The following is a 15,510-nucleotide window of genomic DNA, read 5'->3' on the forward strand; positions in this document are numbered from 1 at the left end:
TTAATATGGTTATGATCTGTTATAAATGAGTGATAACATGATGCACATGTAAAATGTAGATCCCACGATGGTTAGGCTATAATCAAAGGTAATATATTTTTATTAATGTCAGTAAAAATAAATAAAAAAATAAAACAAACCCTAGTAGCAGTTATAAGCTTGTTGCATCTCGACAATAACTTATACAATAATATTATTCTTTTCTTAATTTTTGTCTTTTTTTTTTAAAGAATGAAAGAATCTTATAAATCAGAAATAAGAGCCGTACACTAGTACAGAAATGGCTTTTAGCTACGCCTTATTAGTCACGGTTTTATTATTAACCGTAGTTAAAGGTCATTGGAGTCGGTTGTTTGAAACAACCGACCCTAATGATGTCTTATTGGCCACGGTCAATATACAAAACCGACCTTAATGACCTTAATTTTTATTTCTGCGTTTAATTAAGAGTTATTAGCGATCGATTTTGTAATTGATCGTGGCTAATAAAGCATAGTTGGAGTCGGTTGTTTCAAACAACCGACTCTAATGAGTTATTATTAGGGTCGGCCGTTTACATAGCCGACCCTAATATACTTTTTCCTTTTTTTCCAAATTCGCAGATCTAAGAAAACTCATTCGCGTGTTTTGAATTCTCAAACCTAAAAAGACCTATTTTCCTAATTCCTAGACCTAAGAAGATCTTCATCTCAAAATCTTCCTACCAAGGTCTCACCATTCCAAGACTTTTACTCTTCTAAAAACTCAGGGAGCGGCACAAAGTTGTGTCAATAGTCCAGCTGGTTATTTTAGAAGAAAGAATAATCCCGGGATTCAAGAAGACGATACTAATTTTTCACAGGTTTGAAACATAATTTTTTCTGGTTTCTTGTTGAAAGTAAGATACATAATCTAATTGTGCAATTAGTTCTTAATTTCGAAATGTTCCTTCGAATCTTGTTGATAACAGTCCACTCTCTGTAATTGAGAGAACAGTTAGCTCTAGAGTTGTTGTCGACCGTCATAGAAGCCGAATCCGGCCGTGGCCTCATCCTAACACCACCGAGGTTATGAGAGCGCATCAGATAATCGGGACGGTGCAGAGAGAACAGAGGATTCAGTTTGGAGTGAAGACTCCTAAGACTATTATCGCAATCACACCGACTTATGTGGGAACTTTCCAAATGCTGCATTTGACCGGTGTTATGCACTCACTGATGCTTGTCCCTTACGACCTTATTTGGATTGTGGTGGAAGCCGGTGGTTTCACTAATGAAACTGCGTCCATCATCGCGAAATCGGCACTCAAGACTATCCATATCAAATTTAAAGAGAGAATGTCGAATTCCTGGGAGGGACGCCATAAATTGGAGGCCAAAATGCGGCTTGCTGCTTTGAGGTAACACTTCTTTTCTTTTTTGCTTGATTAGTTCGATGCTTAGATGTGGCCTTTTGCTTCTCCGCTAGTATTTTGAATGTCAAAGTGAAGTAAATTTTAAGTCGGCCAATTTTAAATTGAATTGCAGAGAAGTAGGGAATCAGACTGTTTTACTTGTTATTAGAGTGTGAATTGATGCTGTTAGATTTGTTTCTGTGGTGGAGCAGAGTTGTGAGAGAGAAGAAGCTGGATGGGGTAGTGTTGTTTGCTAATGAGAATATAGAAATTCCTCTGTCTCTTTTGAAGGATCCTTCAATGGTGGAGCCTTTAGGAAGCTGTGAGCGGCAAGTTATGCTTTGGTGGCTCCGTGTTGAAGCCCGAAGTGATAGCAAATTTCCTCCTGGGTATGTTTTTCATCCTTCACCTTTACTATTATTCTAGTGTTCTTATGGTACAATTTTGATCTTTGATTTTATTTACTTTGTCATTGCATATTTGATTGTCCATTACATTTTATTTATAGGAATTGATGGATTTTTGGGTTCTAGAAAGTTGCACAGAGTGAACCTAACATCATGGTGGTATTTTGGGTTTAAAACAATATTGTTTGGTAATGTGCACATTACTTTGTCATAACTGAGAGATGGTGGAGAGAGGGTGAATGAGCCGTTGATGGACACAAATGATCTTCAATGTTCTCCACAGCTAAAATAGTGCAGGGATCACTAAACCTCTGATATTGGGTGGGATTGGGAAAATAGTCAATTAGGTAATTAATTAGGAGGTCTGACTTTGGAAATGTAGTGGAATAAATTATGTTTAAATCAGTGAGCTTCTGGCTGCTGCAGACGAAAACTCTGATGAGCTTCTAATGTTTGATAATCAGGAGGATGAATACGAAGTCTTCAATCTGCGAATCATTCATAAGAAAAACAGGTACATTTTCACTGATTTGTTGGACAATTGATGCATGTGAATTGTTGTAAAACCATTTTATTGATCTTATGCTGATTTATCTGCAGGACCGAGGAAAATAAGGATCTACCTGAAAATCTGTTTTTATGTTATTTTGTACTGTACAACTACTTTTTTGTGGGATCCTTTTCTTTTTTGATTATGGATCTACTACCAGAAATTCAATGCGTAATCTTAGCATTTCCTGAAGGCCAATTCCAAATATGACAAAATAGAAGTACGGTGTCGGTGATGAACTGACGAATATGATAAATATGACAACATTTTTCTCTTTTTTCTTCCTTTATACTCTACTATTGTGTATGCACAAAGAATTGTATACTAGTTGCCGCCTTTTGGAATTTGCAGGAGCATGTCTTTACTGTTTGTGAACTCCTTTGGGCAAACTTATACGATTTTCAGAAATTTAATTAAAAATCCGGTGGCCAACCATATTTCACACTCATTAGGCTACAGGTTAGTATGACTCAGCTATTTACACATCTTCTTTTACTCGAGTTGGCTCATCTTGAGGTGACTTTGAACGTATAGCCTTTTATGTTCTAAGAATTGCTATTGTCGCCTTCGATGTATATGAATTTTTTCTTGTAAAACAAATCATTTAACCATTGTAGTTGCATTTTCTTATTAAGAAAACCATTCAGGAAAAATGTAAGTTCTTCTATTGTAAAACTAACAGCACACACGTGTAACTGTCAATGATTACTGTTCTTGCAGGTCATAGCACGCCAGTGTTTGGAAGCTCTAGATTACTTGTTTCACTTGGGAATTATTCATTGTGATCTGAAGCCTGAAAATTTTCTGATGAAGAGTTACGGAAGATGTGAAATAAAAGTAATTGATCTCAGAAGCAATTTCTTTCTATCGGACAACTTGTGCCTATATGTACAATCTCGTTGCTATGGAGCCCCCGAAGTCATTCTTGGTCTTCCTTATGATCAAAAGATTGACTTGTGGTCTCTCGGCTGCATCTTGGCCGAGCTAATCTCTGGCGAAGTAAGTCAAAAGTTGTATGCATCTCTGATCTTATGGGTTGCTTCAGCATCACTAAAGTTCTAACTCTGAGTATCCGTGTCTTTATCAGGTGCTGTTTTGAAAGGATGCAGTTGTAATGATGCTTGCACGTGTGGTCAGGATGTTCGGTCCTCTCGATCATGAGATGTGGTGAGGTCAGGAAACTCACTATTACTTCACAAAAGAATATGATCTCTATCATGTAAATGAGGTCAGTTCCCCATATTTTCCTCCACTCTAAGAAACACGGAACTCTGAAGCATGAATCGTTTTTTCCCTACCGCATATACTAGAATCCGAACCTGACTAATTCTTCTACCAGGAAACGGACCAACTAGAATGCTTAATCCCAAAGGAGTCTTCATTGGAGCATCATGCTTAATCCCAAAGGAGTCTTCATTGGAGCATCATGCTTAATCCCTACAAATATGATAGCGCACTTCTTGCTGCTCAGGTTTTCTTTTCTTCTTCCTTTGCCTTTCTCTTCTTCTTGAATTTGGTAGTCCTATTGATTGAATTTTCTTTTATGATGAGAAATATAAGATTACTTATTCAATTAAAATAGCTTCCTTCCTGAGGAAATTAGAACACAAAGGGGGAATTCTATCTCCTTTTTGTACATTAGGAAAAACTTTGTTGACATACAACCTAATCTAGGTTTCATTGTCACATTTAGAGTTTTTAATTTAACATATGAAAGCTGGTATGTATTGCTATTTTTTACTGACATAGTTCTAATATAATACTAGGGAGCTTGTATGTTTCACTGTTAATTGCTTATGATGATAAACTTAGCATGGGCAGTAGTGGCATCATAAAATTTGAAGAATGAGCCGTTAGACTTTTCATTTTTGATTGAAAATGTTGAACAGTGAAGTTCATTGGAAATATGGCAGCTATGAAGGTTATTATAAAAATTTGTTGGGAAGATAATACTTCAAGTGCAGGTGCTTTATTTTTTAATGGATTTTAAAATCTGAAATTTTTACTTCTATATGAAGAGACCATTGTTCTAATAAAGTATGCAAGCAGTAACTTTGGAACAATACACGTGGCCATTTTGAAAGAACAATCCCAACTTGATGGGCATATGTGTTCCCATGTTGTTATATATGTCATTTTGTTATATATGTCTCTTTCTTATCATCATTACTTGTCCTTTGAGATGTATTCAACTTATTGAACGAGGAATAATATTTCTTATCAGCTCCTTCCAGTTTGGTCGTTGAACTAGAAACAAATCACATCCTCCACAACCATGACTTATAAACGCCAAGAAGACGATGATCTTAGCTTCAACATCTTGGAAAGAAACCCCAAATTCTTCAAGACTATTGTCGAAGAACTATCTAAGACGGAAGACTTGTGAGTGTTTATGCTTTTTTTCTTCTTTTTATTTACTTTCAATCAATTTATCTCCTCTTTCAAATATTTCTTTTGTTTTTCTTTCTCCAGGCGATTCCGAGGAAGTTTGTGAAAGAACATGGAGATTATTTGTCCAATCAAATCGTCATTAAGGTTCCTGATGGCATCATATGGAAGATGGAGCTGTTAAAGAGTCGGAATTATGAAGCTTTTCTAGATAAAGGTTGGAAAGAATTTTCAGAACATTACTCTCTCAAACATGGCTTCATTTTGCTATTCCAGTATGAACACAATTCTAATTTTGTTGTATTCATATTTGATACCACTCTTTTAGAGATTCCCTATCCAAATTTAGAACAAAACCCTAGCGAGTTCATAGAGATTGAAGATTAATGTACGTTTGACTCTCTTATTTAATTAGCATACTTTTGTTGTTCATATGCTGACAACTTCAAGTGGAAGGGCCCAACAAAGAGTGAAGAAGCTAATTAACTAGCTAGTAAACGTCATCCATCAAAATTAAGTAGTGTAAAAAAAAAACTTCCATCTTATATCTATAATTATTTTTTAATTATTATCTTATATTTATGCTTGATTATATTTCAATATTAGAGCTCCATTCAATCCAAAATATTTTGTTTTATTTTTTTAATTAAAAACATATCATTGGGCACGGTTGTTAGAACAACCGACTCTAATGATCAGAGCATTAGAGTCGGTTGTTTTAACAACCGACTCTAATGGTCAGAGCATTAAAGTCGATTGTTACAAACAACCGTGGCTAAAGACCCCTTTAGCCACGGTTGTTTGTAATAATCGTGGCAAAAACGCAAGGCGTTAGAGTCAGTTATTTGTAAAAACTGACTCTAATGTCCCTTTGGCCACGCTCGAACAACTGTGGCTAAAGACGCCAAGCATTTGCCACGTCTCTTTTGGCCACGGTCGTATAACCGTGGCTAATGAAAGTAAATGACCGTGGCCATAGGCTATTTTTGTACTAGTGACATGGGGGAGGTTCTGATAATCAGACCATCCTATCAGTGCTAGATGTAACTGTACGAGCTAAAGAATGAGCAGCCAAATTAGCTGTTTTACGAATAAAAGACAGGGACACATTTTTGATATCCTTCAATAGGAGTTTGCAGTCCTCGATAATCAGATCAATAGCCGAATTACCGCTAGTTTCTCGCTGTATAGCATACACTAGCAATTGGGAATCAGATTCTATCAGCCCATTTCGTCTACCCCCGTCTTTTAACCATCTCAGTGCCTCGCGACAGGACATCACTTCCATTAGAAAAGGGTCTAGCCGACAATACAGAGTGTCGTTTCCAGCTGCTATAAACTCGCCCGCGCTCTCCCTTAAGACGAACACGTAGCCTGCATAGCCCCTATCAGAGAATACCGCACCATCAACATTCAGTTTTATCATCCCATGCAGAGGTTTGTGCCATTTCTGATGGGCTGACAACTCCCTAGCTTCAGAACTGAGTCGATGTTGTTGAGCAGCTCGCCACCCCGAGAGGTACTGAACCGCAGATGAGAGAAGAACAGTAGGTGTCGACCTTTTTTGGGACCATACCTGATTATTGCGATTAACCCATAAAAACCAGCAAATCATCGTAGTTGTGTCCGCTTCTCCCGACTGTAATAACATTATATTTCTCCAAAAATCCGAGAAGGAAGAACATCCATCAATCAGACTAGAAAATCCCGTCAGACACCATACAAGTCGACCATTTCGACATTTAATTAGCGCGTGAAGATCATCTTCCTCCTCTAAATTACACATCAGGCAAAGGCTACTAACCTGGACCCTACGAGTACGTAACGCTTTTAATGACGGGAGGCAGCCTGATAAAGTTCTCCATAACAAATTCTTCACCTTAGGAGGAACCTTTAAAGACCATATAGATTCCCATTTTGCTTCATCAGCTGCTGGACTCAGTTGTACCTCATTCTGGACTTTCCAAAGTTGTCGATATGCACTTTTTACTGAGAACTTCCCTCTTGCATCCCAATACCATTCCCACGAATCACTGATAGCCCGCAAGCTAAGAGGGATGCTTCAAATGAGTTCAACATCTCTTTCGACAAATATTCCCCTTATAAGTTGTAGGTCCCAGCCACCTATTTCAGTTCGAAGGCTCTCAACTGTATCACTACTCAAATCGGGTAAAGGGCTACTTTCCACAAACGGGTTTAAAGGATCTGGAAGCCACAGATCATCCCAAATTTTTATTGTCTCACCTGAACCAACGACTCTCCTTGCTCCAGATACTACTAGTGATTGAGCTGTATGAATGCTTCTCCAGATGAAGCTGGGTTTGTTACCTATCTCAACTTCTAGAAAAGAAGAAGAGGGGTAATACTTTGCCTTATACGCTCGAGCCAGTAAAGAATCCGAGTTTGTAAGTAGACGCCAGCCTTGTTTTGCCAAAAGAGCTACATTAAAGAGGTGTAAATTTCGAAAACCCATACCTCCTTCACATTTCAGAACATACAGCTTCTCCCACGACTTCCAATGGATACCTCTCCCTTCCGAGTCAGACGGGCCCCATCAAAAGGAATTCATCATCCACTCCAAATCCGCACAAAGTAATTGAGGCTGTAAAAATAAGCTCATGGCATATGAGGGAAGAGCCTGAATGATGGATTTGAGCAAAACTTCTTTACCAGCTCAAGATAAGAGTTTAGATTTCCAGCTTGTCACTTTGGCCCTGACCTTATCAGCAATGTATTGAAAGACTTGAGATTTACATCTCCCAACCAGTGCCGGCAGGCCCAAATACGTAGCAGTAACCGTCCCAGGTGGAATCCCAAAAATAGAGCTCAAAACAGATAGTAAGTCTGCGCTGCAATTCTTGCTGAAGGAAATAGAAGATTTGGAGAAATTCACTTTTTACCCCGAAGCAGCTTCATACTGATGTAAGCAATTCTGAACCTCTATACACTTCTCTATGGTTGCTTTAAAAAACAAATAGCTGTCATCGGCAAAAAAGAGATGGGATATAGATGGAGCTGACCTAGCAATGCGACACCCATGAATCGAGCCATGTGCATCAAGCGCCTGTAGAGAAGATGACAGTCCCTCAGCACAAATCAAAAAGAGTTATGGAGAGATGGGATCCCCTTGTTTGAGCCCTCGTTGTGGCAATATAGGACCAATGGTCTGATTGTTGTGGATTATATTATACTTGACCTTATTAACACACTGCATGACCAAAGAGATCCACTTGTCATCAAACCCAAGCTTCTGCATCATTTGTCTCAAGAATTCCCATTCAACTCGGTCATAAGTTGTAGCCATATCAAGTTTGAGAAATACAAATCCTTGTCGCCCCCTGGTTTTATGCTCTAGAAAATGATTTACTTCAAAAGCCAGCATAACATTGTCTGTGATAAGATGCCCTGGGATAAACGCACTCTGAGTTGGTGAAATGATAATATTCAGTACCCTCTTCAGCCTGTTTGTAATCACCTTTGCCAATATTTTATAAATTACATTACACAATGCAATTGGTCTGAGATCAGAGACTTTTTTAGGAACCGACTTCTTTGGTATCAGAACAATGTTGGTATCATGAATGCTTTCAAGAAAAACCCCTTCATTCAACCACTGTATACATGATTGAACAACATCAGGTCCAACCAAACCCCAATAGTGCTGTTAAAAGCACGGATTAAACTCATCAGGACCAGGGCTTTTATCCGGGTGCATGGAGAAGACCGCCTTTTTAACTTCATCCTCATTATATGGTTGTAGAAGATCAGCATTTAGCTCAGCAGAGATTTTAGCATGAACATTATTCAACACAGGGGCAGCCACACAACCAGAAGAAGAAGAAATATCATTGAAATAATTTGAGATAAGGGAGGACAAACCCGAATTCCAATCAACCCATGCGCCTGACTCGTCTTTCAATTTTCTGATCTCGTTCTTCTTGCGTCTGACACTGGCTGCTGAATGAAATAACTTGGAGTTGAGTTCCCCAGACTTAAGCCAAAGAGCCTTGCTTCTCTGCTTTCAGTACGTCTCTTGTTCAAGAAGTAGTTCATCAAGGCGATTTCGGGCTTGTGCGAAGGACTCACGATCAGAAGTGTTTTCTTTACCCTTCAATCTTTTAATGACTGCTCGACACTGCCGAATCTCTCTCTTGAAACGATTCCGAGAAGCAATCCCCCAATTCTCGAGAATTGCTCCATAATTTCTCTGTTTATTTAGAAGCCCGCTGTCAGGAGAATGTTGCCACACTATTGATATCTGTTCCAGACAATCAGATTCCTCAATCTAGGAATTCTCAAACCAAAAGCACCGAGCCAATGAAACTGAACTGCTGTTTAGAGATAAGAAGAGGATAGCATGATCACTACAGTGGGCGTCCTCATTACAGACAGACGTAGAACTGAACAGAGAAAACCAATTTGTATTTGCTAAAGCCCGATCAAGTTTTTCTTCTATAGTGTTAGCAGTACCACGACCTCTCTCACATGTGAACGAGTATCCTGTCATGTGAACTTCAGCCAACCCACAGTCTGTGACTACTGCATTAAGCCCCTCAATAGCGCTGGAGGGTGCCTATTACCACCACGCTTTTATGATTGTGTAAGAATGTCATTAAAATCCCCAATAACGACCCATGGTTCAGAGTTACCTGTGTGCAGGCTTCTTAAAAGTTGCCAAGAATCTGCCCGCCACGCCCTCTCATGGAAGCCATAAAAACCGGTTAATCGATACTCCAACAAACCTAGTAAAATGACCTTAAAGTCGATGAAATTTGAGGAAAAACCCAGAAGCTGAACCGAATTAGAAGTTTTCCACATCAATGCTAAACCTCCCCCATTGTTGACAGGCTCAACAAAGAATAGACCTTGAAAGGAAACTTTCTTTTTCAGGGCTTCTACTTTAGTCTGACTGCATTTAACCTCCATCAGGAATATGAACTCGGGATAAAGACGGTTGGCAAAGTCTACCATCTGATGAACTTTCCGGCCGTTCCCAATCCCCCGACAGTTCCAGGATAAAATACTCATTGCTCATCGCGAGCCGGGGGTCCTTGGCTCGCTTCTGGATTGCTACTGTCTCCATCAACACTTCCCATCGTACATGTCCCTTCAAACTCCATACATACCAACGCGCTTCTTAGTTTACTGTCACCCTGTAAATCTGTCTGCTTCCTCTTAGGATCGAATAACTCGATGCCCTCATCTTCAGACACTTCAGCATTATAATTAGAATTATTCGCACCTCCCTAAGGAACATTTTCTTTATCATCTTTCCACATAGTACTCTTACCTTTTCCACCAAAGCTTGGCGGGGTCTCTGAAGCGAGTTTCAGGATACAAACTGCTCGGATAGCTGCTTCCTCCCCTGAGCTGATGCTGGACACATTTAGGTTACTTAACTGAGGAAGGAGTTGAAGTGGACGGTTCAGTAGAAATTTTGATTGCGGCTGGATAGAGGAGCGACGAGTAGGGGCTCTGAGCCAGGGTCCATAAAATCTTTCAACTTTAGCTGGGTCTACCACTTGTAACAGGGCGGGGAAAAATTTATCAGGATGCCCGCAAACAAAACAGAACATTGGCAGTCACTCATATTTAACATTAACCCAGAACACAGTACCGCCTGACACACTAATATGCATTTTCCTTTTCAAAGGTGCGAAGACATTAATTGAAACCAGGATACAGAGGTAAGTTCTAGCAATCCCTGAGAAATTGTTCGGATCAGCTTCAATGAAAGCACCCACAAAATTACCAATACTAACTGCAACACGTTCAGACATAAATCCAACTGGGAGATCATACACCTGAAGCCAAAAATCAGAGTGAGATAATAACACATCCATAGGATTTTGGCCCTCATCAAGAGGTTTGAGGATTAGTAGATGTTGCTCAAAGGTCCACGACCCCCCTTGAACCACTCTATCACGCTCCCACGGATGATAGAACTCAAAACGAAAGAGATTAGGACCCATATCTTCAATAAAAATACCTTTGGAGGGGCTCCAGACATCAGCCAATGTCATTTTCATAAACAAACTCTTGATCGGATGATCAGTGAGAAAAGTTCCAATCAAGCACCATGTTCTTGATTGCTGTTGCAGCTCGGCCTCTTCGGGTTGCAGGACTAGCCCCGAGTTTGCTTCATCCTCAAGCGTAATTAGTGCACTTCTATTAGTGATGAAATCCATAAAGGTTGAATCATAAATGACAAGATGAAATTGAGAGGTGGGGCGAAAGGGAACAAATCGTATTCAAGGGAATTAATCGCTGTTACGGGTTGTAATTCGGAGTAGGTGAAGGAGAGGTGAAATTGGCGGTAGGACAAAACAGGTGGTAGAAGAGATAGGGAGATGAGGAGATGAGGGGATGGGAGGCGCAAAACTAAGTGATGGAAGATGGTAGAGGAGGTAAGGGGATGAGGAGGTGAGGTGATGGGAGGCGCAAACAGATGATGGAAGAGTGAAGGTGGTCGACGACGGTGGGAAAAAGGAGAGTGCGGCTCGTCAATTTGCGAGAGAGTCTTAATTCTTAGGGCTGGTATACAAGGATATACATTTGCTATCATTGGGAATAAGTAAAGATGTGCATAGCAATAAGAGCCTTCAAATCAGACTATACTAAAATAAATAACCGCTAAAGCATTTGGACCGAGGAATTTTAAATCTAACTTGGAAGAGGATCCCAATTAAAGTTTAGAATTAAAGAATTACATTTTAGGCAGATTACAAACTACCGAAATTACATCCGTTATCTAGAAGTTCACATATGTCCTAAAGAGAAATTAAGGCGTTAAACTGACTATTGAAATTACCCTTAATATTTTATAAATAAAATACAATCGTCACGTAGTTAAAGTACTGTTGGACCATGAAATCTCTTTTAATATAGTCCAAAGTCTTCAATGAATAGTAGTAAAATAGTAGAAAATAAGTGGAATTATTAATAGAGAAAAAATATGAGATTATGGGTTTAGTTGTTTACTAGCCGTACACCCGTGCTTTGCACGGAACGTTTTTTTATAATGTATAATTATTATTATTAATTTTTGTGGACTAGAAGTATAATTTTGACAAATTAAAGGGAAATAACATCGAGTCTTTACAAAACAACAATGCATAAATTTTAGAAAAACAAAACAAAAAAGAAGAAGCAGAAAGCATTAGGCACTGGGAATATCAAATTGCAAATCACCAACTTATCATTATTTGTTTATCAAGTTGAATTGAATGCAATGAGCAAGATGCAAGGAAGAAAGCATGAGATGGTTAATGAAAAACCAAGTGAAGTAAATTCTGAACTATAATATCTTTTTTATAAGTCTCAAACATTCTCTTAAATTCTAAAGTGTGAATTTCAATAAACCCTTCCATATAGAATATAGGAAAAAGAAGATTAATTCAAAAAGAACTTATGAAAAAAGTTAAAATGGTAGTGAGAGGCCAACAACAATCAAATTGAAATTAAGACCAAAAAAGAATTAAGCATTAAGATATTTATCTTAATTGATTAAATTGGTAGCAAATAAAAAAATAATCACGTAAAAAGCATTTTGATTAAAGTGATAGCAAAGAAAGAAATGAAGAAAATTATTATTATTTACTCATCACACCATGCATAGAAATATTCATATTACTGTTAATTGACAAATTGACATATAGCTGCCAGAAATATCAGAAGCCAACATGCACAGGCTTCTTAATTATTTTACCTTACAAAGTATTCTACATCCGAAAATTAGTTATTTCAAAATGTTTTTACAAGGGAACCAAGTTTACCATAATTGATAACCAACTTATTAAACTATAACAGTTAGGATGATGGATCTATTACTATAATTTTTTCAAGCACGACACAGTACTACGTGGTTAGAACTATTTCTGCAGTTGTGAGGAGTGCAACATTTGGCAGTTTTGCCTATACTTAGGAAAAAATCATCTATTAATAATAAAATAACATGGAGATGTGAACTATTTACTAAATTAATAAGCATTGATCAATGTAATCCATGCAATACTTGAGAAATTTAATTTGCTAAAAACTGAAAAATTTCCTTTTGGCTTTTCATTCAAACTTTGCAAACCTTTCAATGCATAGTTTAGTGTCTTTTTAAAGTCTCAACGTGCATAATATAGGGTACAAATGTAATTAGTAGACACATGCATATAATTCATTTTAAATTAAAAATAACAGGAAAGCAAAGCAAAAATATACATCTACTTTTAAGACAAAAATGGTAGCTATGATACTAATTAAGGCAATTGAAATCAGTTTACTAATTGAAAAGCCTTGAATTGAGTTTCTAGTAGATAAGAGCCTTGGAATTAGTTTCACATCTTTAAAAATACCCCCTGATTCAAAAGTCAGTTAGCAGAGGACTCGGATGCTTTTTTCCATATATACCAAAAACCACCTTCAAGTGCACCAACACATGTCCAAAATGAAGGTCAATGATTGTAGAAAAAACAACAAATATGGAGCTGCAATGCAATGCAATAAAATTCACACGATTTGCAAAGATAATCCAACTGATAGAACACGGTTGACACAGGTATCATTTTTAACCTCTACCAAGAAAACATTTTCAAAGGTAACGGAAAAAAGATCATAACTACAACACCTCAATATAAGCTAATGTGGCCTCAGAATGTTTCTCATTTGCCATTGCTATAAATATGTCCAAAATACAGACCACCATTCAAATAGAAATCCTCCAGGAGCATCAATAGCTGCACAAATAAATGACTACTAAGAAAGCATAATCCTCCCTTATATTTTCAAAGCACAATCTATATAAAAAAAAAAATCTCACAAATTAATGTCTGTTATCTAATTTGCCCAATAAGGCTTTCACTTTTTGGCAATAATTGTTTTTAACTATAAGCATATCGAAGCCCAAAAGCAGCATAATACGCCTGCCAGAATGAAAATTACCTATACATGCATTACAAATATTGTCAATTAGCCATTAACAACATTACCTACATCTGTGTCAACCTTCCCTTCAGTCGTAAAAGCTTTTGCAGAATTATGCAATTTTTTTTTCAATAGATAATCATGAATATACACATCCAACCTGAAGACACAAAAAAAATGTAAAGATGTCACTGTAATGGCAGTGGTGCTAAAAGCTGGGGACAGAGCTTGCAGAAAATAATGACTTTGACACTTGGACGATAAATGGACATCTATTTGTAGAATTCATAATCATCTCCGGTTTTGAATCTAAATTTTAATTTTGATATGGTTTTGTATATGTTCATGGCTTAAGATTTAGGCCCTATTTGACACCCAACATGAATTATGCTTCAATTTTAAGTTTAAACAAATCAAAATTTAGGCCAAAAATAGATCAAAATTTGACAAAACACAAGATAAAAGAACACAATTTGGGAAAACGATTCTGAATTTCAAAGAACAATCATATATAACATACAACAACTCGGATAAAAATTATATGTTTAACCCAGAATGAGTAGATCGGAGTTAGAGTGAAGCAAATGACGCATAAGTTCAAATTGTGATTCTCTTCAGATGACGTTGGATATCAAATTGTAATTCTCTTCCCATTTGACCCAGAAGCTACATCCTCAGCCTTCTAATAATAAAGTAGGAAGAATCAACCCCAAATTCCGTCATTCTAGAGTTCTGATAAATAAAGTAGGAAGAATCAATCCCTAATTCCGTCATTCTAGAGTTCTGATAAAATGTAGAATATCTAAAATCAACGACAAACAAACCAAGAGAGTGAGAAATCTTACCATAGAAAGTAGATCAGAGTTAGACTGAAGCAAATGACACTGCATATCGAATCGTGATTTTCTTCTGATGACACCGGAGATCAAATCGTGATTCTTGATGAGTGTAAAATGTGTATAATATTTTGTAACAATTTTGGGCATAAACGAACAATAATGCAACATATCGTTCTCATAATACATTGTTTTCGCAGATTATTTGTGATAATGCAACTGCCTGTTCGGTAGCAGAATCCACACGGTGAACAAGCATGAAAGGAGTGCGGACAAGCGAAGAACAATGAAGAGAACAAGAACTCATGGGAACAATTTGTACCCGAAGAACTTGATCAATCATCCTTAAATCATTGGAGACCTTTCCGGAAGAAGAATTAATGCTGGAGGCAGAACAACCATCCCTCACAGAAGAAATCATCAAGCATGGGCGGACTGCTGTGCTGCAAACTGTTCCTGACTGTCAGAACAGTCTGCCAGACCATATCTTCTTTATTTTATTATATCTTGAACAATCATTTCTGGACAATTTTGGGCTATTTAAGGAGCCCTCATTTTGTATGTTGATCATTCAGATTTTCGGATCTGAAGCCTTGTTGTGAAACTTTGATTTATGTGTTTTAATATATTGTTGTTTTCTTCATTGTTGTTTTGTTTTATCTCATTCAATCATGAGTGAGTAATTTACTAAACAGGTATGCAGCGGAGCAGAAACAGGTAAACATAGCAGGTTAATTCCTCTCTAAACTCATTAAGTGTGTATGGCTTGGCTGTTCAATGAGTAATTAACGATAAATATGAGTAGCTAACCTGTTTTTAAGCTGAGCAATCACGAGGAGACTCTCTTTGCAAAGCTTAACTTTCATTGAGCACATTTAATTATGACACGGAGATGTAATTAATTAAATGTTAAGGGTTTTAGTTGTTCTAACTAAATGCTTTCCTGTTCTTAAAGCTTAAGAATACATTAATCTCAAGGAGACTTATTTTAATTATTTTTAAAGAACATTGGGAACAAGGGAGACCTGACTCAACCAATTTTCG

At 37.5% G+C, this 15,510-nt stretch overlaps 1 protein-coding gene across 4 annotated transcripts; it reads left to right on the top strand.

The window, feature by feature from the left end:
- The first annotated feature begins 589 nt into the window (after positions 1-589).
- Positions 590-5,285, top strand: LOC136227813 (probable beta-1,4-xylosyltransferase IRX14H). Of its 4 annotated transcripts, XM_066016568.1 has the most exons (11): positions 590-841; positions 950-1,378; positions 1,585-1,761; positions 2,244-2,293; positions 2,380-2,549; positions 2,681-2,788; positions 3,050-3,328; positions 3,417-3,557; positions 3,669-3,800; positions 4,554-4,711; positions 4,802-5,285. In XM_066016568.1, the coding sequence occupies exons 2-5, from the start codon at positions 1,050-1,052 to the stop codon at positions 2,469-2,471; spliced, it is 648 nt and encodes a 215-aa protein (XP_065872640.1). In that variant the 5' UTR covers positions 590-841; positions 950-1,049; the 3' UTR covers positions 2,472-2,549; positions 2,681-2,788; positions 3,050-3,328; positions 3,417-3,557; positions 3,669-3,800; positions 4,554-4,711; positions 4,802-5,285. The 4 variants fall into 4 exon arrangements, with proteins under 4 accessions (XP_065872640.1, XP_065872639.1, XP_065872641.1 ...); XM_066016567.1 differs by having other exon boundaries at positions 2,380-2,788; XM_066016569.1 differs by having other exon boundaries at positions 976-1,378; positions 2,380-2,788.
- The last annotated feature ends 10,225 nt before the right edge of the window (positions 5,286-15,510 follow it).

Source organism: Euphorbia lathyris, chromosome 4, assembly GCF_963576675.1.
Source record: "Euphorbia lathyris chromosome 4, ddEupLath1.1, whole genome shotgun sequence".
In the NCBI taxonomy this organism is placed as follows: domain Eukaryota; kingdom Viridiplantae; phylum Streptophyta; class Magnoliopsida; order Malpighiales; family Euphorbiaceae; genus Euphorbia; species Euphorbia lathyris.